The sequence below is a fragment of the Galeopterus variegatus genome, unplaced genomic scaffold, assembly GCF_000696425.1.
Source record: "Galeopterus variegatus unplaced genomic scaffold, G_variegatus-3.0.2 Scaffold14, whole genome shotgun sequence".
Lineage (NCBI taxonomy): Eukaryota > Metazoa > Chordata > Mammalia > Dermoptera > Cynocephalidae > Galeopterus > Galeopterus variegatus.
In genome coordinates, this window is record NW_007726125.1 from 70245 (window position 1) to 96985 (window position 26741).

General features: G+C 39.4%; 1 protein-coding gene across 1 annotated transcript in view; it reads left to right on the forward strand.

Moving 5' to 3' along the window:
• The first annotated feature begins 1278 nt into the window (after positions 1–1278).
• TICRR (TOPBP1-interacting checkpoint and replication regulator) overlaps positions 1279–26741 on the forward strand; it is a 52790-nt gene continuing 27327 nt past the window's right edge. Inside the window, exons 1-8 of the mRNA XM_008595046.1 lie at positions 1279–1941; positions 5174–5453; positions 6723–6961; positions 8669–8903; positions 14640–14769; positions 18568–18707; positions 19774–19992; positions 26352–26500. Coding sequence (XP_008593268.1) covers positions 1279–1941; positions 5174–5453; positions 6723–6961; positions 8669–8903; positions 14640–14769; positions 18568–18707; positions 19774–19992; positions 26352–26500 — 2055 coding nt within the window. The remainder of the gene's footprint in view (positions 1942–5173; positions 5454–6722; positions 6962–8668; positions 8904–14639; positions 14770–18567; positions 18708–19773; positions 19993–26351; positions 26501–26741) is intronic.

Genomic DNA, 26741 nt, shown 5'->3' on the forward strand with positions numbered 1-26741 from the left:
GATTAAGAATAACAAATGTTTGTTGCTTTAAAATGACAGAGAGTGAATCAAGAAATGCTAATTTCTGTTGTTCATGGACAATTTACAAAGCATCAGTGATGGTCTTTTCTGGAAACAATTGACTCAGAGAATTTCAGGACTGAAAGGAATTTTTTTTTTGGAAAGCAAATTTAAAGGCCTGCCAGCACTTGCCAGAGAGAGTTTAAATCCTTCTCTGCTGTTACAACCAATAATAGGAAATGCTCCCACCTGGAGTCACAGCAAGAGGATTACTTTTACTCTTTAAGGATATTTCCCATGAATGCAAAAGGAATGAAGAATTCCAAAAATCTATAAAATTTACAAAAGTGTAAAAAATATTTTCTAATCACCACCGAGAGACAATCATAGACAACTTTCAGTACACAGTACTATCTTAAGTTTAAAAATATACTTTTTAAATCTAACAGTACATTTAAAAACCCACTATTTTAAAAAGCTGCACGATGCCCTCCTTGGGGGTGTACTATACCTTATTTAACCATTCCCATTCAAACTGTTTCCAATTTTTCTCAAGTTAAATAAACTCTATGATGTACATACGTCTTTCATCTGGCTCTCCGATTATCTTCTTCAGATAAACTCCTTGAAGTCACGAAGGCAAAGGCAGTGAACCTTTCATTTTTAGTAATTTTAAAACATTTACAGAAAATTAAAGCCTTTGCCATCGGGTTCTACTTCCTAGAAAGTCTAGAATGGTTTCAAACTAGTTCTTTTCAAACCAGTTCGACTGAAACCCTCCCAAATTCCCTTCCGGTACTTAGTTTTCAAGATCTTAGTTAAAAAAAAAAAAAAATCCTTGCGGTCGCACCCACGCCTGCGCATAATCGCCCACACGCAGGCCTCCTTCCCAACGGGAAAACTTCTTCACACGCCCCCGAAGCACCACCTCTTTAAATTTTAAAACGAAGCCTCGGGCCAATGAATGTTAACTTTCTCCGGAACACAGCGCCCCGCCACAGGCTCTCCTTCCACCAATCAAGCTGAGGTTTTCTCCACCGCCCTTCCAATCAGAGTCGAAAATGGAGGTTACTCTCGTAACTTACGCAAGGAAAGCAACCAATAGGAGCTGACCTTGGGAACTAGCTCTGCCAATAGCAGCAGGTCTTGGAGAGCGCGGGAGCCTTTCGATCAGGGCCCCTAAGGGAAGGAGTGAATGGCGCTGGTTCTCTGAAGCCAGGGTCTGAGGGAAAGTGGTGTGGGCCCGGACCGGAGCCCCGGGCCTGCGGCGCTGCCGATATGGCCTGCTGTCACAAAGTGATGCTGCTGCTGGACACCTCGGGCGGCGCCGCTCGCCACAGCTCTGTCCGGCGGGCCGCCCTGCGCCTCCTCATCTACCTCAGTTGCCGATTCGGCCTGGCCAGGGTCCACTGGGCCTTCAAGTTCTTCGACTCGCAGGGGGCGCGGAGCCGGCCCTCCCGCGCGTCTGACTTCCGCGAGCTGGGGGCCCGCTCCTGGGAGGACTTTGAGGAGGAGCTGGAGGCCAGGCTCGCGGATCGCGCCCACGGCGCCCACCTGCCGGGCCCGGCGCCCAGGGCCACCCACACGCACAGCGCCCTGATGGAGACGCTGCTAGATTACCAGTGGGACCGGCCCGAGATCACGTCGCCCACGAAGCCGATCCTGCGGAGAAGCGGGAGGAGGCTGCTGGACGTGGAGAGCGAGGCCAAGGAGGCCGAGGCCGCCCTCGGGGGCCTCGTGAACGCCGTCTTCCTCCTGGCCCCCTGTCCGCATTCGCAGAGGGAACTGCTGCAGTTCGTGTCCGGGTTCGAGGCCCAGGTCCAGAGCCTGCCGCCTGCCCCTAAGCAGGTGATGGAGAAGTTGTTGCCTAAGAGAGTGCAGGAAGTCATGATCGCCCGAAAAATCACTTTGTACTGGGTGGATACCACCGAATGGCCTAAGGTAAGGTTATACTAGGTGATAGTAGTCTCGAATTTAGTGCACGGTGCTCTCCTTGCTAACTAGAACTTGACACCGTCTGCAGAGCAGCCAACAGACCCAGAATGACACTAACATGGCCGTGCGTCCTTTCAGGAGGAAAGTCCTGTGGTCAAAACAAATAGGGACAATTTTCACAGCAAAATGTGTGGCTCCTCTCTACCTACTGAGCGTTTAAGGTCCTTCACAGTTTGGTCCCTACCTACCTTCCCAGACTATTTTCCTGCACACGACCTGTATTCTAGCGTAATAAAGCCTAGTCTAGCTAGTCAACAGGTCTTGACTGCTCGCTTTGTCTTATCTTGTGTTGTGTCTGCCTGGAACGCCAGTTCCCACTCTTCTAAGCCAATCTAGAAGAGTAAGTGCCATACACGGAATTTCTATACACTTTTTTGTGACACTTATTCTTTCCCCATTGTGTTCCAATTGTGGACATCTCTCTCCTTCCATCTAACCTAAAAATACCTCAAAGGCAGACACCACGTCTTAACACATCTTTGTATCCCCCACAGATGTGTATTGAACATTGTAGGTGTTGAGTAAACATTTGCTGACTGAATGAATGCATTCTTACAAAGCTAAAATCTTAAATGGCTAATTTGGAATTTTGTTGAGGCAGTGAGGCCCCTGCTCCTGTTAAGTGCTATGATAAGTATATATTTTTACCTTCATCATTGACCTCATGTCACTTCATTTAGTCAACAAATAATCATTAAGAAACCACTACATTGAATAGCTACACTGTTTTAGCTGTGGGGGTGTAGTGGCCGAAGTTTACCTTAGTGGTAAAGATTTACCTAGTGGTGAAGATTTATTAAACAGATAAGTTTAACAAATTAAAGACATCAGCAAGTAAGTGATAGGATTTCAAATTCTGCTCTGAAGAAAATAAAGCTGGGTATAGGCCGGCCCGTGGCTCACTCGGTAGAGTGCGGTGCTGATAACACCAAGGCCGCGGGTTCGGATCCTATATAGGGATGGCTGGTTTGCTCACTGGCTGAGCGTGGTGCTGACAACACCAAGCCAGGGGTTGAGATCCCCTTACCAGTCATCTTTTATTTTTTTTTTATTTTTTATTTTTTTGTCTTTTGTCTTTTTCCGTGTCCAGCAACGGATCACAACCCTCAGCGTTGCCCCCGTACCGGACCGGGGACCGGCAACGGGATTGCAACCCTCGGCGTTGCTCCCGTGCCTCGCTCAGCCAGTGAGCGGGAACCGGTCTGTATGTGGGATCTGAACCCTCGGGCGGGAGCGCCGCCGCGCTTCCCAAGCGGCGCACTATCCAGTGCGCCACCGGGCCGGCCCACCGGTCATCTTTTAAAAAAAAATAAATAAATAAAAGAAAAGAAAGCTGGGTGAGGGGATAGGGGTCAGGCAGGGGAGGTAGAGGTGGCTATTGTATATAAGACAGTTAGTCAGAGAAGGCCTTTTTGAGCAGCGAATTGAATGGTGAAGGAGGAGAAAAGTGAAGGTTGGGAAAGAACATTCCAGACAAAGAGATGATGAGCAGGTAAGGATTATGAGCTGTAAATGAGTTTAGTTTGTTTCAGAAACAAAAAACAAGGAGTGCTGAGACCTAATAGGCAAGGGGGAGAACTGTATGAGAAAGTCAGGGAGTGGGAGATGCCAGCCAGTCTTTAGGGCCAAGGTCCTAAGTGTTTTTGTTCTAGTCAGTGGTAAGGCTTTGCAGGGTGATGTAACCAGGTGAAAGATGTGATTCCATTTACTGGAAATACATATCACTAAACCAGGAGTGGGTTAAGTTGCAAGATTACAGATGGAAAATGAGCAAGTACTTAAAACAAATAATAATACAGTGTTTGGGCTGGTCGGTTTGCTCAGTTGTTTAGAGTGCAGTGTTGTAACACCAAGGTCAAGGGTTTGGATCCCCATACTGGCCAGCTGCCAAAAAAATAAATAAATAGATAACGATATAGTGTTAAAATTTCCAACAGGTTTTCACATACAAAGCCCAAAAAAAGGCATGGTAAATGCAAAGTAAAGCAGCAGTGGTTTGTCAAAGAAGAAAGGAAGGAACAAAAAATGTTTAAGGGAATGGTATACATTTCTTGGGGAAAATGGAATCCTAGAAATTAAAATTTGTGAAGGCAGCAAAATCAAGTGTTGGACACAGTACACAACACATACGTGCTTGATTGGGGATCACTGATATCAAATCACATAAAAAAACTTTATTCTGGAATTGTATTATTTCAAATACTGGCTAGAAATAAGTCTTAGCAGATAGGGCTTGGAGATTCTTTTTCTTTCTCTCTCCTTTTTCTCTCTCTCTTTTTTTGTAATACATTGAACCATTTGCTATTTCCATGTACCTGGAAGGTAGGTAGGAGTGGTGAGAGAAATAGAAGATAATACAAGGGTACTTCAAAAAGTTCATGGAAAAATAGAATTAGAAGGTAATACAAATCTTTCCATGAACTTTTTTGAACTACCCTAATATGTTAGGAAAGGTAGTTTAGGGTTGGATGGCGAAGGGCTTTATGGTTATGCTAAAGAGTTACTTTATCTTGGAGAGAGTGAGAAGCCTTTGGAAGATTTTAGAGAAGTAGCATGATCAGATAAATGATTGGGAAGAATACTAGAGCAACTTGGAGGAGAAGTTAGAGTCAGGGCATATTTGCCGACTATAGAAAGAGTGTGGGCGAGAGATAATGAGGGCCTCAGGTGTAGCAGTAAGGATGGGATGGAGAAGACCTGTTTGGTGCTGCACAGACTTGTGGGTGAGTGAGTCAGAGCGATGGTTACCATCTGAGGGGATGCTCCTGACTCACTGCCATGATACCTGGCCGTTGTTGTGTTTCATAGTGTGGCACAGAATTATTTTTATTAGTGTGTAATGGTTTTGTATTCCTTCTCCCTTGAAAATTCTATTCTCCTGAGTATGATTTATACCCAATGATTTGCATCATTTCTGTTCATTGACAGAAAATATAAATGAAGTGCTATTTTCACGAAATAAATGATTTCTTGAGGTATGTTATGTAATAATTATGTTCTTGGCTTGTACAATAACTGGATGCTGGCCATTATTTGTGTTTGGCTCAATAAATATGTTGATTATGTAATTTGACCCTTTAATGTTGGTATCAACTTTACTTTCTCCTGATTTCCTTTAGCTTTATTTATGAATGCCTAATTTACAATAACCTGAGGCTCTTTGTCATTTTTATTTTAGTTGTGGGAATCCCCAGATCACCTTGGGTACTGGACAGTTTGTGAACTTCTCCACCACGGAGGAGGCACTGTCTTGCCATCTGAAACTTTCAGCCAGGATTTTACGAAAACTGGGGAAACACTGATAAAGGGTGAAAGGAAGCTGTCAAGTGAACCTCACCTCTCTCTGTGGATTTCAACTCTGCCAACTGATGCCACTTTAAACCGTTTGCTCTATAATTCTCCTGAGTACGAAGCCTCATTTCCACGGATGGAAGGAACATTATTTCTCCCTGTTGAGGGTAAACAAATAATATTTTGAGGGTTTTTTAAAAAAATCTCAGTTACATTCATTTCTTTAAGGCGGTCCATGCTTTTAACTTCTTTAGCATTTCCCACTAAACTGAGTGCCTGGGCACTCAGTTAATGCTTGTAATTGAAAGAATTAAAAGGTGTCCAAGCAAGATCAGAGACACCACAGGAAAGGATTAAACTCTGGTATAGTACACCTGCCCGCCCATGTATAAAAAGAATAAGTGAATGATTTTTTTAAAGAGTTTCCTATTCCCAAAGAATGGTAATTTTGTTCAGGCGCCCAAGTACGTGGGTGGTAAGATTTCTATTGCCTCATAGAAGAGATTGATAAATTGAAGACCATAGAGAAACAATGATTGACTGAGAGAAGAAATAAATTAGTTAATCTACAGAAACCAAAAATGATGCTTATTACCAAAAAGGAAAAGCCAGCATGTTGGAATCTTCATTTCACCATCTGAAATTTGCTTCACCATCTGATTCGTTATATGGTGAATCTCATTTCTGGATACATTATATATTCATTCAGAAATAATACTGCATAGAGATATATACATAAAACTATGTTGTACATTATGTGCAGTTTAAGGAATTTTCAATAGTAGTTTTATTTAAGCAATTTCATCATAACACAGTCTAAGTGATAATTATTGAGAAATTCTAACATCGCATCTCGCCCTTGTAATTCCATTTGTATTCAGTTTTTCCTATAGAACCAAATGAACTTGCTGTGATAGCTTGTTGGCAGTGGAATAAAGGCTGAAGTATGAACTAAGTAATAACATCATCTTCAACTGGCAATCTGATTTTTTTTCTTATTATTAAATATCTTTTGTTTTTTTTTTTTCCTTTTTTACTGACCGGTAACGGGATCACAAATCCCTCGGTGTTGCACCCGCACCGCGCTCAGCCAGTGAGCGGGAACCGGTCACCACATGGGATCCGAACCCTCGGCGGGAGCGCCGCAAGCAGCGCACTCTCCAGTGCGCCACCGGGCCGGCCCATTATTAAATATCTTTTGTTTTTTTTTTTTTCCTTTTTTACTGACCGGTAACGGGATCACAAATCCCTCGGTGTTGCACCCGCACCGCGCTCAGCCAGTGAGCGGGAACCGGTCACCACATGGGATCCGAACCCTCGGCGGGAGCGCCGCAAGCAGCGCACTCTCCAGTGCGCCACCGGGCCGGCCCATTATTAAATATCTTTTTAGTAACTATTTCTTATATTAGGATTTTAATATTTTTTATTTCCAACAGGTGAAGAGACTCAAAAAACATGGACAATCACCCTAGAGCCTTTGGCCATGCATCAGAGACATTTTCAGAAACCAGTCAGAATTTTTCTAAAAGGTTTTGTGGCCCAGTGGTCTCTTCCAATGAGCAGCACATTGTGCACTGAAAGCTGGATGCTACAAAGTCTGGAGGAGAACATGACAACTCAAAGGCTGTTATTTCAGCATCTGGTAAGCAGGCTGACTGCTGAAGAGTTACATCTGGTAGGTATCTTCCATATACTAAGTGATACTTATCTAATACTGGTAAAGTGAAATAAGTATGTTTATAAAATGCCAAGAATCACCCTATGTAATATAGTCTCAGTAAAACTGATGATGTTTTTGCAAATAATATTGTCTACATTGTAGCAAAGAAACCATTTATAAATATGCAGGTACCCTGAATCCAGTTCATTTAAATTATATTCACATAGCAAAAAAGGCCAAAAGGAATGGTTGTATTAGGGTAGTGAAGTGATGGGTGATTTCTTATTTTTGTAATGTTCTGTTATGTATTTATTACTTTTATATAAGTATTTAAGAAAAACCTGCTACACTGTAAAATTAAGTGTAATAGTATTGTCCAATATAATTGGACAAGATACACAAGTTTAGAAATGTCTTCTCAAAAGTAAAATATACATACCCAGATTTGATTTAAAGGTGGTAGTTATTTTTAAACTACCAGCAAATTCTTTACCCTTACTTTGTCTTTTGCCTTCATAATCTCTGGAGGTGTCTATATTCCGGATCCTATTGTGAAACATTCTAAAGAAAAACTGAGTAGTCACTGAACAAATGCTCTAGTTGTGTGCTCTGATGGAAAAAGCACTGGATTGGAGAATCAGGAGATCTGGATTAAGTCTCAGCTCTACTGCCCACTGTATGTTCTGGAAAAATCCCTTAAGTGGTAGTATTACCTCATGGTTAAGTGTGTGGTTTTGAAATCAGACACACTTGGTATCTCCCCATACTAACAGGTTGATCTTAAATAGGTTACATATCCTCAGCCTCAGTCTTTCCTCTATAAAATGGGGATGATAATCATTTTCACCTCAGAGTGGTTGTGAGGATTCAGTGAGCACACAGTAAGTGCTTAGTAAATATTCCTGTTAGGTTTTTATTTGTAAATTGAGGAATTAGGACTATATGATTAGTAAATTCTCTTCTATTTCTAATAACCATCAAGTCTATCTTTTCCACAGTTTTCTTTTTTTTTTTTTTTTTTTTCTTTTTGTCTTTTTTCGTGTCTGGCAACGGATCGCAACCCTCAGTGTCGCGCCCGTACCAGACCGGGACCAGCAACGGGATCGCAACCCTCGGTGTTGCTCCCATACCTCGCTCAGCCAGTGAGCGGGAACCGGTCTGTATGTGGGATCCGAACCCTCGGAGGGAGCGCCGCCATGCTCCCAAGCGGCGCACTGTAGCAGTGCACCACCGGGCCCGCCCCCCACAGTTTTCACTTTATATTAATACTCGTATTGTAGTCCCCCTTATCCGCAGTTTCATTTTTCCATGGTTTCATTTTTATGCGGTTTCAGTTACCCACAGTCAACTGCAATAGGAAAATAGGTGAATGCAGCACAGTAAGATATTTTGAGAGAGAGGGTGCACATTCACATAACTTTTATTACAGTATATTGTTATAATTGTTCTACTTTATTATTAGTTATTGTTAATCTCTTACTGTGCCTAGTTTATAAATTAAGCTTAATCATAGGTATGCATGTACAGAAAAGAACATCATATATATAGAGTTCAGTATTATCCACGGTTTCAGGCATCCACTGGGGTTCTTACAGCTTACCTCTGAAGGATAAGGGGGGTGCTGCTGTAATCTTGGGAAACTATTACTCTGTTTACTAAGCAACATTCTTCTTGAGGCATGTTGACAACAATATTCTCAACTAATTAGAACTTTTTATGTAGGTCGCCAGCGTGGATCCTGATGAAGGCTGGCCTGCCACCACTGGAATTATTTCCCCGCTCTCTGCCAATGCTACGATTCTCACTGTGTTCCGCACTGAGGAGGCTGAGTTTCAAAGACATATTCTCCAAACAGCTGTGGCTGAGGGCCCCCAGGATACAGCTTCCCTTTTCTCAGATGTTATGGATGGTGTATTGAATCAGTTTCATAATTCCCCTGAAGATCTTGCTACTACTGGTAAGCTTCTGAACCAATAACTAACGTAGTCTATGGTGGTTTGCAGTCTTTTCCAACATCAGAACTTTTTTTTCACCATGCACTTAGTAGAAGTCCAGTACATTATAAGACAGATAAAATCAGGCTACAGTACTTCAGGCCATTTAAGTCATTATTTATAGAAATCCTGAAGCACTTCTGAGGAGGCTGAAGGCTCTGCAAAACCAGTTTGAAATCAAAGTCATAAGGTGAAATCTGGTTTTTAATATATTTAATAAAGACTGTAAAACTAGTGATTCTGTCAACCTTGCAATGCGTTGCATTGTTACTAATATGATACAAATCTTTTTTATGCTAGGTAGAATTAAATATAATCAACTTGATATTTCTTCCATTCATTCATTTATTCAACAGATATTGAGTGCCTGCTATATGTCAGGCACTGTTCTAGGTACTGGGAATCCATCAGAGAACAAAATAGGTAATGTTCTCTGTACTCCTGGAGCTTACCATCTAGTGAGGGGAGACAAAACAATAAACTAAATAAGCACATTATGTAATTTATTTGAAAGAGGCAAGTGTTATAGTTATAAAGTAGGAAAGGAATGAGAGGGTTACAATTTTATTTATTTTTTTATTTTTTATTTTTTTTCCTTTTTGTCTTTTTTCGTGACCGGCAACGGGATCGCAACCCTCAGTGTTGTGCCCGCACCGCGCCCAACCAGTGAGCGGACCGGTCTCTACATGGGACCCAAACCCTCGGCGGGAGCGCCACCACGCTCCCAAGCGCCGCACTCTACCGAGTGCGCCACCAGGCCAGCCCGAGGGTTACAATTTTAAACAGAGTGGTTAGGGAAGACTTTGTTGAAAAAATGATATTTGAGCACAAGCTTGAAGGAAGTGATGGGGGAAGTTGCTGGTAAAAGTAAGAGCAAGTGCCAGGCCTCAGAAGGGCGTTCATCTGGTGTGTTGGAGGGACAGGAAGGAAGTCTGGCTGAGGTGGAAAGGAGCCAAGGAGAGAGTAGTTGGAGGTGAGGCCAGAGTGTCAACAGAAGACCAAATTGTGTGGGGCTTTACAGGTCAGCGAAAAGACTTTGGCTTTTACTGTGAGTGAGTGAGAGAGGAAGGCTTTGGGGGGTTTCTACACAATCTGACTTATTTTTCAATAGCATTACTCTGGCTGCTGTGTTGAGAATTTCCTATGGAGAGGTAAGGAGAGAAAAGAGGGAGACTGGTTAGGAATATTGAGGTAAGAGATGGTGGTAACAATGCAGGTGGTTAGAAGTAGTTGGAGATTTTAGATGTATTTTGAAGGTAAAGCCAACAGGATTTGCTCTTGGATTGAATGCATAATGTGAGCTATAGGGAAGTTGAAAATGACTCCAGAGATTCTGGACCTAAGCAACTAGTAGAAAGCAGTTGCCTTCTGAAATGGGAAAGGCTGTGGGAGAAGCAGGGGCCAGGGACAAGTGAGGACTGGGGGGTTTGTTTTGAACATGTTAAGTCTGAGTTGTCTACTAGACATCCAAATATGGCATTGAGTAGGCATCAGCTATGCTTGCCTGGAGTTTGGGAGATCTATCTGGACTGGAGATGAGGGGAGTTGGTGATAGTTAAAGCCATGAGATGGGTTAAGATCACCAATGGGGGGTGGAGCGTGGTTGAAGAAAAGGGGACCAAGGAGAAAGAAACCAACAAAAGGAGACAAGAAAGGGGTAGTAGGTGAAATAAGAGAAAACCCAGAGTGTGGGTGCCAGCCAATTAGCTCGGTTGGTTAGAGCATGGTGTTATAATACCAAGATCAAGAGTTCGGAGCCCCATACTGGCCAGCTGCCAAGAAAAAAAGAACAAAAGAAAGAAAACCCAGAGTGTGATGATGCCCTGGGAGCCAAGTGGAAAGAACTGCTTGACTGGGTTATTTGCTACTGAAAGGTGAGGAACATGAAGGCTGGCAGCTGGACATTTGACTAAGCAACGTGGAGGTTATTGGTGATCTTGATACCAGTTTTGGCAGAATTGTGAGGATGGGAACATGAATGGAGGGAGTAGGTTCAGGAGAGAATGTGTGAGGAGGAAAACTTCATGTGCAGACAATTTTTTGGAATAGTTTTGATGTAAAAGAGATTAGAGTAATAGGGACAGTGGCTAGAGAGAGAAGTAGGGTCGATTTCTATTTTTGATTTTTAGAAATAATAGCATGCTTGTGTGCTTATGTAGTAAGGCAAAAACTGATGCAGGGGTGGGGGAGAATTGTTGGTTAAACATCTTTGAAAAGGTGCAAGTGGAGAGGTTGATCTTTGGAACACATGCGGTTCATATTTGACTTCTGGAGAGAAGACAAAGGTATGTGGGCTGGGAAGCTGGGAGGTGAGTGGATGTAGTGGGGAGTTTGTGGGGTTCTCTTCTGATTGCTTCAGTTATTTTAGTGAGACAGGAAGCAGAGTCATCAGCTGAAAGTGAAGATTTAAGGGTGTGCTTGGAGGCTGAGGAGGGGGAGAAGGAGGAAGTGGTGAGAGGGAGGGTGAAGCTGGCAGGCAATGGAGCACGGCTGCTAGACAGGCATGATGTAGTGAGATCCCTAGGCACGCTTGCTTGCCTTCAGCCACCATCACCTGTTGGGTACAGTTACAGAGTAGGCAGAGAGCTATTCAGGGTCAGGATTTTGCCAAATGAGGACAGTGAACCTAGAGAGGAGTAAGGGATTCAAAAGTATGAGCAGGAAGGGATTACAGTGATTGTCCATGCAGTTAGGGTTAGGAGGGAAATGAGGATAACAAGAACAGAGAAGAGGCAATCAGATCAATGGATTGTAGGAGTCTAAGGATTGTTGGAGCCAATGTACTAAATGGAGAGTGCTGGAAAATAGGCAGAGGTGGTCAAAGTGGGATGCTTGGAATTGCAATTATACAGGGCATTGGTCTGGGGAGAGAGTGGCTAAGGTAAGCCAGAGGCGCGGGGAACGGGGAGAGGAATTCAAGGAGCTGGGAGGCCAGAGCATTGGTGGGATCAGATATGTGTGCTGAAATCACCAAGAATTAAGCCCGAGTGGTATTGGAGAGAATGACAGTGAGTCAGGAGCTAGAAGTCTTCAAGGAATGAGGGAGAATGATCCAGGCTTGTTAGATGACTGCAACAAGGAAGAGTATAGTCTGTTGATGTGAGAATCAAAGCCAGGTTTTTGTTATTGTTTTTAGCAGATAAAGGGAGATGGTCTGGAAGAGGTAAGGAGGACACCAACCCACCTCAGGACCAAGTGGAAGAGGGGCATGGCAGGGAAACAGCCAACTCTTGAGAGCTCTGCAGGAGAGAGAGTGATAGAATTGAGGACATAAGAGTTTTGCTGAGAATGGCCAGTGAGTCCCAGAGGGCAAAGCGGGAGGATTTTACTTGTGGAAAGGGCTGGGCTGTGGAGACAAAAGAGGGATGGGAAGGAGAAAGGGGATCAGAGTGAGGGAGATAGGAGTGACCTGGGAGTCCAGGGCTTCATGTGACAGGCAAAAACAAGTGTAAAGGGTAGCAGAAGATTAATTCCTGGTGGTTTCAAGGCAGCTAGTGGTGCTGAACCCGAGTTTTGGGGACTAGGAAGGATGGATGTTTGTCCTACCCCGACTCCTGCCGATGTGGGTATGGAGACGAGGGAGGGGCATCTTACTCTAAAGCCCTGCTAAGGAGGCCAGTGGAGGGTTGGTCTTATTCTAAGTATGGGGGCTCCGTTGTCCCCTGCTGGAGGAAATGTGGGGTAACTGAGTGTGAGCAGCTCTCTTTCCATGCAGGTGTGAGATTTGGAGGCCTAAGGAGGGTAACAGTGCTTCTGGCCTTTCTCCCCTAAACCAGTATACAGTGACTTGAGAAGAAACTATCATATTTATTCTCATAGACATTTGCTGCCCTTGTCTGAGTTTTTGGATGTGACATAGCAAATGCAATTACAGACATTTATGCTGTAACATGAAGCGAGCTTTCTTTTGTTTAAAAAAAATTCTACAAAATCTTACACTAAAATTAATAGCTTTGAGAAAACTAGGGTTTGAGCAGAATTCTCAAAATCTTTGGTAGTAACAAACACTAGTAGCAATCCTAATAAAAATTCTAGTTCAATTAAAAAGAGACATTAAACTTATAATAAGTAAACTCTGTAATAAATATCCTTAATCTTTTAAAAAGAAAGGTGAAAGGGCCGGCCCGTGGCTCACTCAGGAGAGTATGGTACTGATAACACCAAGGCCACGGGTTCGGATCCTATATAGGGATGGCCAGTTTGCTCACTGGCTGAGCGTGGTGTTGACAACACCCAGCCAAGGTTTAAGATCCCCTTACCAGTCATCTTTTGGGAAAAAAAAAAAAAAAGAAAGAAAAGAAAGGTGAAGATGGAATGATGGTTGAAGATGAAAGGAAGGGTTGAGGTTATGGTATTACCGAGACAAGGTGAATGACAAAGATGGGGAACTAACTGCACAGTAAGTGCTGTCAAGTAAGAACACGCAGCCAAGCAGCCCAGGAGAAGAGTGAGTCAGAGGGCCTTAGCATACTTTACTGTGTTCCTCTGACTTGTGGTATTCAGTTGTGTTAGTGCACTTTGAATTCAGCTGCTCCTTCTTGGTGGTATAGAGTATTAGCACATTAGGAATAATCACATATCAACCAAAACAACATAATATGTTGTATTGTGTTATTACTTACTTACCAATTGTGTGTAGGTTATGTGTATCACAGAAAATTTGTACTGTAATAGAATAGACTGTAACTTAACTATTTATAATGTCTTGGAAGCAGGTCAGAAAACTCTCTTGGAATGTAGTAAAAGAAGAATTGGAGTACTTTACTAGTACTCCATGCTCTAGCCTCGACCACAGTTTCTTTGAGTATAAATGAGCATGCTGATTTATTGTCCACTCATTCCACACTGTCTCCAGGTGAGGTCCTACTCATGCATCAGTGCCTAGCCCAATTTCATATTCTTCATGAGACTCTCGTCCACCTAAACGGAATTTGCACGTGCTACCATTTGTACACATCCCTATGACATCACAGAGTAGATCTACCCTTCCTGTACTGGGAGCTTCTTTCAAAGTTGTCATTGTGTTTTAGTCATCTCTGTACTCTTTCACTGAAATGGGGCCTAGAACTTGATAATCTCTATGCTTTTCAGTGCATTTTAAGTATTTGGGTTTTTTCTCCGAGACTTCCTGAATATGTAGCATTTCATTTGTCTGGGGCCTCTCAGAATTACTGAGTTTACTGAAGTTTCTGTTACTGTTTTCCCACTGCCACCTCCATCAGGCCTATTCTAAGAGAAGCTGCCTTTACACTCCACAACACTGTGCCACATCTTACTATTTCAAATTTACCTACTTGATGCAGCAGAATTGTTACATTCTGCAATATTATGCTGCTTTTATATTACTGTATTCTTTATTCTGTACAAAAGCCACTTTTAAGGGATACATTTTTAAGAATAGAAAACATATTTTTGAAGCTATTTAGAGGAACATTTCAGAAATAAGATGAGGGGATTTGTTGCCAATAATAAGAACAAAAGACTTCAAATTGTGTTTGCATGTTTTCAGTAGCATTTTTCATAACTAACATAGCCTGTAGGAGTTGGTGGTGCAGATGAATGAATGTTGTTCACAGTGCCGCTTTATATGTCCTTTGGAGGGACACCATCAGTTCAGGGGAGAAGCAGGTGCTTGGAATTCTCTGCTTTGGTTCTAAAGCCTCTTTTCCTCTCCTGCCTCTCTTCCTTTGTTCCTATAGCTTCTCCTGTTCCAGAGTGGGCCCAGCAGGAGCTTGGCTGCACCATTCCCTGGAGTCCGGCTGTCATGGAGAAGTGGTTTCCTTTCTCTAACATCAGTGGTGCCAGTTCAAATTTGATGGAGTCATTTTGGTAAAACTCTTTTTTATTTCTCTGGGTATTGATTACTAAAATCAAGTCTCAGTTATCTGCATGTGGGTTTTTTTTAAACAGATTACATTCTTTAAGTATAATCCAGTAACTAAAAACTAATTACAAAAATAAAACACACTCATACTTAGTATATATTGTGAGATTATGCTAGTTAGATAATATGTTAACAGTATGTAAATATATATATGCCAAAAATTCTAAAAATTACAAATTAAAGAAATTTTTCAAATTAAAAGTAAATAAAACACTCCTTTATATTATGGATGTCAGAAAACATTTAGAAATAAGTATCAATGAAAATAGAGAATTGCAAACCTCTATAATGTAGCTGAATTTATACTTAAAGGAATATTTATAGTCTTAAATGATTAAGAAAAAAATTTAAAAGAAAAGAAAAATGAAAAACCAATTACTAAGAATCCAACACAAGAAATAAGCAAGAGAGTAACCCCCATCAAAAAGAAGGAAGGCAATAATAAAGAACAGAAATGAATTAAAAGAAAACAAAGAAACAATAGCAATCAACAGAAACAAAAGATGGTCCTTTAAAAACCAATAAAATAGTGTAATCTATAGCAAGATTGAGCAATTTAAAGAAAAACAACAGGACACAGATAAACAATAGTAGAAATGTAAAAGATGTAGCAGTAATTTAAACTATTATTAAGAGGTAAGGTTGAGGTTTATTTTTTTCATACAGCTATCCAGTTGTTCCAATACTGTTTATTAAAAAATAGTCCTTTTTCTGTTGAATTACTGCAGCGTCTTTGTCAAAAATCAATTGACCACCTTTGTAGATCCATTTCTAGACAAAATAGAATCCAGAAATCATGTTAATATAGCATTGTCTTAAATATGGTATTATACCAATACCATGTATTGTAGCTTTATAGTAAGTCTTTAAATCAGGTAGTATAAATACTCTCAACTTTGTTTTTGTTTTTTGTTTTTTTCAGAATTGCTTTCGCTATTGCAGATCCTTTGCATTCCGTATAAATTTTAGAATCAGGATGTCAGTTTCCACAAAAAAGCCTGCTGGAATTTTGACTGGGATTGTATTGAATCTTAGATAAATTTAGGAAGAACTGACATCTTAATGTTGAGTCTTTTGATTCGTGAACATTGTACATTTCTCCATTTATTTGAGTCTTTCTTTAATTCCCCTCAAAGTATTTTTATGAGGTGTAAATATTGAAGTATTTGAAGATAGTTTGATTGTCTTCATAGAAAATCCAAAAGATTTTAAATGATTAAACTGATGAGAGAATTCAGTAGTGTTGCTGGATATAAAAATCACGGTATAAAGTCAATAGCATGCCAAAAGTCAACAATTAGAAATTGTAATTTACAGACAAAGGATATCATTTACTTATGTTAAATAATTATTAAGGTACCTAGGAATAAATGTAGCAAAAGAGGGATAAGAATAAAGGGCCAAGAACAAAAACAGTATAATTTCCACTATATCAAGATTTGCCATCAAGCTACACTGAATAAGGCAGTATGGTATTAGTGCAAGGATAGACCAGTAGAACAATGGGAGAGAATGGAGAGCCCAGAAAGTGACCCACACATGTATGGGTACTTGGCATATGACAAAGGTGGCATTATAAATCAGCAGGGAGAGAATAGACTATTCAATAAATGGTGATGTGACAATTGGCTATCCACAAGAAAAAAGATAAAAATTAGATTTCTACCTCACATCATAGATAATAATGTGTCTAATAGATTGAAAAGCCAAATGTGAAAAGCAAAACTTTAAAATTGTTAGAATTAAAAAAAAAAAAAAAAAAACCCAGGAGAATTCCAAAGTAAGGATGGATTTCTTAAATAAGACAAAAACTCAAACCATAGAAGAAAAGATTGATAGATTTGACCTTAATGAGTTTTTAAATTTCTGTATGATTAAAGTAAAAAGACAAGTCATGGACCTGGGTGGCTGCAATACATATAAGCAACAAAGGATTAGCATTCAGATTAGTACAGAACTCCTAAAAGTTTAATAAGACAAGCAATCCAATTGGAAATAAGAATGCAAGCAGGCAATTCACATAAAAAGAAATCCAATAGGCCATTCATTTGAAAAGATACTCAGTTCAGGCAGACGGAAATTAAAATTACAGTAAGAAAAACACAATAGATTTTATTTTATACCCATTAGATTATCAAAAATTAATAAATCTGATAATAGCACATAGAGAAATGTGTAAATGGTTACAAACATTTTAAAAAACAATTTGGGGGGCCAGCCTGTGGCTCACTTGGGAGAGAGGGGTGCTGATAACACCAACGCCACGGGTTCGGATCCCATATACAGATGGCTGGTTAGCTCATTGGGTGAGCATGGTGCTGACAATATCAAGTCAAGGGTTAAGATCCCCTTACCGGTCATCTTTTAAAAAAAAAATAAAAATAAAAAACAATTTGGAAATTCCTGATAAGCAGAAACTTTATATACTCTGATACTCAGCAATTCCATTTCTGGATATCTACACTAAAGAAATTCTTGCACAGACACAAGAAGAACTGTACTTGAATATTTATTGCCAGTCATTAATAGTGAAAAAGTAGAAAGAACCAACTGACCCTCAAAAGGGAAATGGATAAGTAAAATATAGTCATAGAATATTATTATAGGTTAGTAAATATGAATCAACAAGCTATTTATATGCACATGGAAAGATGAAAAATATAAGTACAAATTGCAAAAGGGTGCTATTGCATGATATCACTTATGTAAAATTTATAGCATGTAATATAATAATTTATATTGGTTTTGTTTACATATATATGTCTCTATAAATAAGATACACAAAAATCTAGGAATACCTCTGGGAGGAAGGGTTGGAAAAAGATGGAGTGGGGCTTTTGTTGTGTCTATGATGCTTAATTTCTTTAAAAAAAGATCTGAAGCAGATATGGCAAACTATTAACAAGTATTTAGTCTTGATGGGAGGTACATACTTGTCTATTTCATATTGCTTTCTATTTTCTATTTGAAAGGTTCATGTGTTTTTAAAAATTAACAACAAAAGAAAAAAAGGCAAACCCTCCCCACTGTTAAAGGAAACACCAGTGCACTTTTGGAGAATTAATCTGCTTCAGACCTGCTGCATTTATGAAGCTGATAGCTCCAGCACATATTCTGACCTGTGATATTTGTTCAGCTAATGTCACCATAACTTTCTCCCATGTTTTAATCAGATGATACCAGATAATGGAAGATACTGAAATACAAATAATACATTTTGAATGTTGTATTTTTTCATAATTTCCTTAATGACTGATATTCAGCTCTAGGTGGAAAAGCACTTAATAACTAATCATCCTCCCTGCCTCACTTCCTCCTCTTCTTATCAATCCCAAATAATAAGAATTATTCATAAATCATTGCAGTACTTAGTACACTATATTACATCATCTTGTACTTTAATGTATGGAAACTGAGTAAACAATAACTATAGATGCCCAGAAGTGAAATAGTTGCCATAATTAGACATGTACCCTTATTCATGAAGAATCCTGTTAATAAGTCAATATTGTATGTAATTAATGGTTTTGTGAACAAGGCAGCTTTGGCCCATGAGTTTTTTCAAATAAAAATGAGAAGAGGGACATTTTCCCTCCTGAGAAAATATATTTTTGAAGGCATCCTGTGGGAACATTTTTCGATTAGCTTCTAAAAAGATAATGGTTTTTTTGCTATTGTTTTTATTTTAAAGCATTTTGGAAAATGAGAATTTTGGTTTTATATCAGATATCTTGATTTTACAGGTTACTACAGGCTGCCTCAGCTAATAAGGAAGAGTCTTCCAAAACTGAAAGTGAATTAACATGTTGTCTGTCCGAGCTGTACCAGAGAAAATCTCGTGAAGAATCTACTGTAGCTAATCAAGAAGACAGCAAAAAGAAACGTAGGCACATAGAAAGGCTGTTTCTAAGGCAGTCTTCTTTGAGACTGTACGGTTTTTTTTTGTTTTTTGTTTTTTTTTGTCCTTTTCTGTGTCCGGCAACGGATCGCAACCCTTAGTGTCGCCCCCGTACCGGACCAGGACCGGCAACGGGATCGCAACCCTCGGCGTTGCTCCCGCGCCTCGCTCAGCCAGTGAGCGGGAACCGGTCTGTATGTGGGATCCGAACCCTCGGGCGGGAGCGCCGCCGCGCTTCCCAAGCGGCGCACCATCGCAGTGCGCCACCGGGCCGGCCCGAGACTGTACGTTTTTAAAGACTGACATTCCCTGAAATGGGGCTGAAATGGTAACTAAACAAAGAAGGGCAAATTCTTATATTTCAAATTTGAAAATAATTACATTAATCCAATAGTAATTTTAAAAACCACCCACAATCCTGTCTTCCTAATGAATAAAACCATCTTCATTTTTAGTTATTGAAGAAATTTAAATACAACTTTGTATTCAGATTATATTTGTTCATCTGCTACCTTGCCTTTTTAGTTATTATTCTACCTTATTGCTTAACAAAATTTACAGAATTCTCGTGTTGTTGAACATTTAGCTTATTTTCAGTTTTTGTCATTTAGAACTAATACTACCGTGTACATATGCATAATTTGTTCTTTGTGTGACTTCCTTAGCAGAAGTTCCCAGGAACAAGATACTGTGTTAAAGAGTATGAAAACTGGCTCTTGATGCAAATTGCTAAGTTGTCTTTTAGAAAAGTTTCATCACAACCCTGTGGCCATGGTAACACCAAAATGAGTCTGTTGTGGCATTTGCCTTATGGAAAAAAATCATATAATCACATTGAGATATTTAGTTCCTAATCTTCAGTTAATAGAAGGGCCCTCTTTCTGCTCTGTGTTGTGGGTAGAGAGAGATCCAAGAACTACCTAATTCAGATCATTCTGCAAATATATACTTCATTTCAATATTCTTTCACAGTAATCTACATTTAAGTAGTTCTTGATTCCACAGAAGTGAAAGTTAATTTACTTTTCTTTTCATGATGTCGTTTGGGTAGGAGGTGTCCCTCGTACTCCAGTGAGGCAGAAGATGAATACCATGTGCCGTTCCTTAAAGATGTTGAATGTTGCAAGGCTGAATGTAAAGGCTCAGAAGTTACATCCAGATGGCAGTCCGGAGGCAGCTGGGGAAAAAGGGTTCCAAAAGATAGCCAGTGGAAGAACAGCAGATAAATTAGAAGACAGAGGAAGAGCATTAAGAAGTTCTAAACCTAAAGGTACTCCTCCATTCTATAGCATTTTGATGTCTAAGTCTATGTGTACTCTTTTGTACACCTCATATTTTTAAATAAGTTTTAATCATATCAATTAACTTATTGAATATCTGCTACATTGCTACAGGCTCAAAAGTGTGTTATGGCAAATACAATAAATAATTAAAAAAATGTCATATTCTTAGATTTATGATTTAGCTACGAAGATCAAACTAATGAGCTAATAAACTAGTATATATTAATATATATAGACATATATATGATGAACTAACAAAACTAATATATAAGAGAGCCAAGAGTCTAAAACAGAAAATATATGCCCATTTGGGAAGTAAAGACCAGACTAGAAGTTAAGAAAGGGAAGGTCAGGGCTGGAATAGGCTGTGGAGGCTTCTTAAGAGCTAGTGGGGCCCAGGTTAGACTTGCAAGAATGAGCAGAGTTTATAAGGCAGAAAGGCTTAGAAGAGCATTCCAGATGGGAGATTAGCATAAGCAAAGTCACAAAGAAGGAGGGCCATTACTTGGCCATAGGACAGGTAGCTGAAGAGGTTTTACATTTGTGAATAGAGGGAGAGGAAAAAGGCTCACGAGTAATCTATGGCTAGATTATTGATGTCTTTCGAAGGTAGGCAGAAGAATTTAGTCCAGCAGGTTTTATTCTCCTGTTTGCTCTTTTTTCTTTTTTTTAAATAGATTGAATTACAGTGTGTTTCTTATTCTCAGGATGCATTCTTAACTCACATGGGTGGTGCCAGTCCTGTAAGGTGATTGTGACCATAGCTTATAAACTTTGGGCAGTAATTGCATGATGTCCTTTGAGTTCTTTTGAAAATTCTGGGGTGAAAGTTTTCTGCTCCTTGCAAGATTTTTTTTCCTGTGGAATGTCATCCATAGATGACAATGAGTTTGAGTGAGACAGAACATTTTTAATGAACTAGTAAAGGTATATGAGAATATGGATGACACATGCAAGGGAGAGCAAAAACATAACCAATGGTACTTATAACAGTGCAGTAGTAGCATAATTTCTGCACTAGGTTCTGTCCAGAAATAGACCAGCACAACAGTGGTAAAATGATTTTTGACAAAGATGGCCCAATAAATTCAGTGGGGAAAAGGACAATCTTTTCAACAAATGATGCTGGAACAGCAGAACATTTTTATGGAAAAAATGAAACTTGACCTTACCTCTTAGTAGTATTTTGAATTTTTGCTATATTTTTTCATTTCTAATATTTATGCCTTTTCTGTCTCTTTTTTAATTGTTCAATATTGCTATAGATTATTTTACCTGGCTTTTCAAAGAACCATCTTTTGTTTCTATTGATTGCTATTGTTTCTTTGTTTTCTGTTTAATTCATTTGTTTTATCTTTATTATTGCCTGCCTGCCTTTATTTTTTGGCTTGACTCTCTTCTGTTACTTCCTATATTGGACCCTTATCTAATAATTAATTGATTTTTAATTTATCTTCTTTACAAAAATAATCATTTGTCTAGAAATATTCCTTTAAGTATAAATTCTTTGATACGTAGTTTTAAATATTTTCTGACATCCATAATATAAGGGAGTGTTTTATTTTATAATTAGTTCTTCATATTTTTGGACTGTGCTCAATGTGTCTTGTAAGGTATTGATTCTTTAATATTTGCTGAAAATTTGGCCAATATGTGGTTAAGTTTTGTTAATATTTTATGTGTATTTGAAAATTATGTGTATTCTCTAACTGTTGAGTACCTGGTTCTATATATGTTCATTACATCAAATTTATAAATGTTCGAATATTCAACATTCTTAGTAATTGTTTCCTTCTGCTTCTTTTATCTATAACTGAAATGTTTGTATTAGTGTCCACCGTGTAGATTTGTCAAAATACCCTTGCAGTTCTGCCAATTTTTGCACCATATTTTTTCTTAATTTTCTTATTGTTTTGTTTAGTTTGGGTTTTGGATTTTTAAGGCTGGGTGGTATAGGGATTGAACCCTGGACCTTGGTGTTATCAGCACCATGCTCTAACCAACTGAGGTAACTGGCCAGCCCTTATTATTATTTTTTAATTGACCTGGGATAGTTGTACAAATTTATGGAGAACAGAGTTATATCAATATATATATATATATACAATGTTTGCATCATATATTTTGAGGCGTTCTTGTTAGGTTCATACAAGTTTATATTGCCCTTGTGATTCTGTCTTTTGTCAATGAGTAATAATTCTTTTTACTTATTCCTAATAACTTTATGCCTTAAAGCTTATTTTGTCTGGTATTAATATAGCTACACCAGCTTTCTTTTGGTTAGTGTTTGCCTCTATCTTTTTTTTTTCTATTCCTTTATTTTCAATATTTCTCTGTTGTTATGTTTTGGGTATATCTTATGTAAACAGCGTAAATTTTTTTAATCCAATCTGACAGTTTCTTTTTATTTCATTTTATTTTATTTTTTATTAGTATATTCATTGTTACAAATCATACTTATTCTTTATATCCTTTATCCAATCTCTCCCCTTCCCCCTCAGTTTCTATATTTTAACTAGCAGGTTTACTTGTAAAATAAATGTTTACAATTATTATAATTACTGATTAGATTGGGTTTATTTCTAATGTCTTGTTTTGTGCTATTTACCATGCTTTTTCTTTCTTTATTTTTTTTTCTTTTCCAGTATTCTGTGGGATTACTCAAATTTCCTTTATTCCTATTTTTCCCTTCTGCTAGGTTTGGAGGTTATATAGATTATTTCTTTTCCATTAGTGGTTACCCTTAATTTGTTTTAATAGATTTTATTTTTCAGAGCAGTTTTAGGTTCACAGCAAAACTGAACATAAAGTACACAGAGTTCTCATATACCCGCTGTCCCCCTCTCACACAACTTCCCCCATTATCAACATCGCACAACACAGTGGTACATGAGGGTGCTTCAAAAAGTTCATGGAGGGCCGGCCCAGTGGCGCACTCGGTAGAGTGTGGCGCTTGGGAGCGCGGCGGCACTCCCGCCAAGGGTTCGGGTCCCATATAGAGACCAGTCTGCTCACTGGTTGAGCGCGGTGCGGGTGCGACCCCGAGGGTTGCAATCCCGTTGCTGGTGCGACACTGAGGGTTGCGATCTCTTTACCGGTCACTAAAAAGGACAAAAAGAAAAAAAAAGTTCATGGAAAAATAGAATTAAATATAATATGAATCTTTCCATAAACTTTTTGAAGTACTCTCATATTTGTTACAATTGATGAACCTATGTTGACATATCACTGTTACCCATAGTCTGTGGTTTACATTAGGGTTTACTCTTGTTTTACATTCTGTGGGTTTTAACAAATGTGTAATGACATGTATCCACCATTGTAGTATCATACAGAGTATTTTCATTGCCTAAAAATAAAAAATTTTGTCTGTTCTCTTTCTATTCATCCCTCTCTCCCCGCTAACCACTGGTAACCACTGATCTTTTTACTGTCTCCATAGTTTTGCCTTTTCTACAATATCATAGTTGGAATCATGTAGTATGTAGCCTCTCCAAATTGGCTTCTTTCACTTTGTAATATGCATTTAAGGTTCCCCCTGTCTTTTCACAGCTTGATAGCTCAATTCTTTTTAGCACTGAATAATATTCCATTATCTGAATGTACCACAGTTTATCTATTCAGCTATGGAAGGACATCTTGGTTGCTTCCAAGTTCTGACAATTATGAATAAAGCTCTATAAATATCCTTGTACAGGTTTTTTTTTTTTTTTTTTTAAAGATGACCGGTAAGGGGATCTCAACCCTTGGCTTGGTGTTGTCAGCACCACGCTCAGCCAGTGAGCAAACCGGCCATCCCTATATAGGATCCGAACCCGCGGCCTTGGTGTTATCAGCACCGCATTCTACCAAGTGAGCCACGGGCCGGCCTCTTGTACAGGTTTTTGTGTGGACATGTTTTCAATTCATTTGGGTAAATACCAAGGAGCATGATTGCTGGATCATATGGTAAGAATATGTTTAATTTTGTAAGAAACTGCCAAACTCTTCCAAAGTGGCTGTATACCATTTTACATTCCCACCAGCAATGAATGAGAGTTCCCATTGCTCCACATCCTTTCCAGCATTTGGTGTGTCAGTGTTCTGGATTTTGGCCATTCTAATAGATCTGTAGTGGTATCTCCTTGCTTTAATTTGCATTTCTCTGATGACATATGATGCTGAACATATTTTCATATACTTATTTGCCATCTGTATATCTTCTTTGGTGAGGTGTCTGTTCAGGTCCTTTGCCTATTTTAAAATCAAGTTGTTTTCTTATTGCTGAGTTTTTTGTTGTTGTTGTTGTTTTTTTAAAAAGATGACCGGTAAGGGGATCTTAACCCTTGACTCGGTGTTGTCAGCACCAAGCTCACCCAGTGAGCGAACCGGCCATCCCTATATGGGATCCGAACCCACGGCCTTGGCGTTATCAGCACTGCACTCTCCCGAGTGAGCCACGGCCGGCCCCAGTATTGCTGAGTTTTAACAGTTCCTTGTATACTCATATTTTGGATAAAAGTCCTTTATCAGATACGTTTTTTGTAAATATGTTTTCCTAGTCTGTGGCTTGTGTTCTCATTCTCTTGATGGTGTGTTTGGCAGAGCAGAAGTTTTTATTTTTTTTTTATTTTTTATTTTTTTTTGTCTTTTTGTCTTTTTCCGTGTCCGGCAACGGATCGCAACCCTCAGTGTTGCCCCCGTACTGGACCGGGGACCGGCAACGGGATCGCAACCCTCGGCGCTGCCCCCGCGCCCCGCTCAGCCAGTGAGTGGGAACCGGTCCGCATGTGGGATTCGAACCCTCGGGCGGGAGCGCCGCCGCGCTTCCCAAGCGGCGCACTATCCAGTGCGCCACCGGGCCGGCCCCAGAAGTTTTTAATTTTAATGAAGTTCAGCTTATCAATTATTTCTTTTTTTTTTTTTTTTTTGTCTTTTTGTGACCAATAAGGGGATCGCAACCCTTGGCTTGGTGTCGCCCGCACCGCGCTCAGCCAGTGAGCACACCGGCCATCCCTATATAGGATCCGAACCCGCGGCGGGAGTGCTGCTGCGCACCCAAGCGCTGCACTCTCCCGAGTGTGCCATGGGGCCAGCCCATCAATTATTTCTTTTATGGGTTGTGCCTTTTGTGTTATATCTAAAAAGTCATCCCCATGCCCAAGTTCATCTAGATTTTCTCCTATGTTATCTTCTAGCAGTTTTATAGTTTTGCTTTGTACATTTAGGTCTGTGATCCATTTTGAGTTAATTTTTGTGAAGGATGAAAGGTCTATGTCTGGATTCTTTTTTTGTTTTTGTTTTTGCACGTGGATGTCCAATTGTTCTAGCACCATTTGTTGAATATATATCTTATCTATTGTATTGCCTTACTCCTTTGTCAAAGGTCAATTGACTATATTTATGTGGGTTTGTTTCTGCACCCTCTATTCTGTTCCGTTAATCTACTTGTCTATTCTTTTGCCAGTACCACATTTACTATAGCTTTATAGTGAGTCTTGAAGTCAGGTAGTGTCAGTCCTCCAACTTTGTTTATCTCCTTCAATATTGAATTGGCTATTCTGGGTCTTTTGCCTCTCCATGTAAACTTTAGAATCAGTTTGTCAATATTCACAAAATAACTTGTTGGGATTTTGATTGAGATTGCATTGAATCAATGGATAAATTGGGAAGAACTGACATCCTGACAATATTGAGTCTTCCCAAACAGGAACATGGAATATCTCTCCATTTATTTAGTTTTTTTATTTCTCTCAGAGTTTTTAGTTTTCCTTATGTAAACCTTGTACATATTTTATTAGATTTAATACCTGAGTATTTCATTTTTAGGGGTGCTGATGTACACAGTAAAGTGTTTTTAATTTGAAATTCCACTTGTACATTGTGGGTGTATAAGAAAGTGATAGACTTTTATATATTAACTTTGTATCCTGCAGCCTTGTTATAATCGTTTGTTAGTTCCAAGAGTTTTCTTGTTGATTCTTTCAGATTTTCTACATAGACAATTGTGTCATCTGTGAACAAAGACAGTTTTATTTCTTCCTACCCTTAAACTTTTAACATGTACACTTGATTTACAAAGCCTTAAAATTAATCACTTATCTCTGTATTTTCCCAGTCTCAGCACTATTGACATTTTGGACTGGAAAATCTTTGTTGTGGGGGCTGTCTTATGCATCACAGGATGTTTAACAGCATCCCTGGCCTCTACACACTAGATGTCAGTAGTCCCCCAACCACTTGTGACAATCCAGACATGGGTGAACATCCCCTGGGAGGCAAAAATCTCTCCCAGTTGACAACCACTAGCTTAAATAATACAAGGACTTGAGCTGGATGTGATAATCAATTATACTTTTTTCCCCAGATTTTAAAACTGAGGAGGAGCTACTATCTTACATACATGAAAATTACCAAAAGACCGTGGCCACAGGAGAAGTCATGTATTCATGTGCCCGTAACATGATCTCAACCATTAAAGTGTTCCTAAAATCAAAAGGCACCAAGGAATTAGAAGTAAGAGAATCTGGATGTTGTTTGTCACAGATGTAGTGGTTGGTTGGTTGTTGGTGAATTTGGTTCATATGTCTTGGAAAATGTCTATTATGCCATAAATGATTCAAAAATGATAAGGTGAGTATAATTCCAGATCTTGGAAAGTTGGTGTGGTGAATTGGTAAAGCAAAAATCAAAGAAATGAAGTGAGCGAGGGTAATCACATGTACTTTTCTCCTAAGGAAAGCTCTTTCTTCATTTG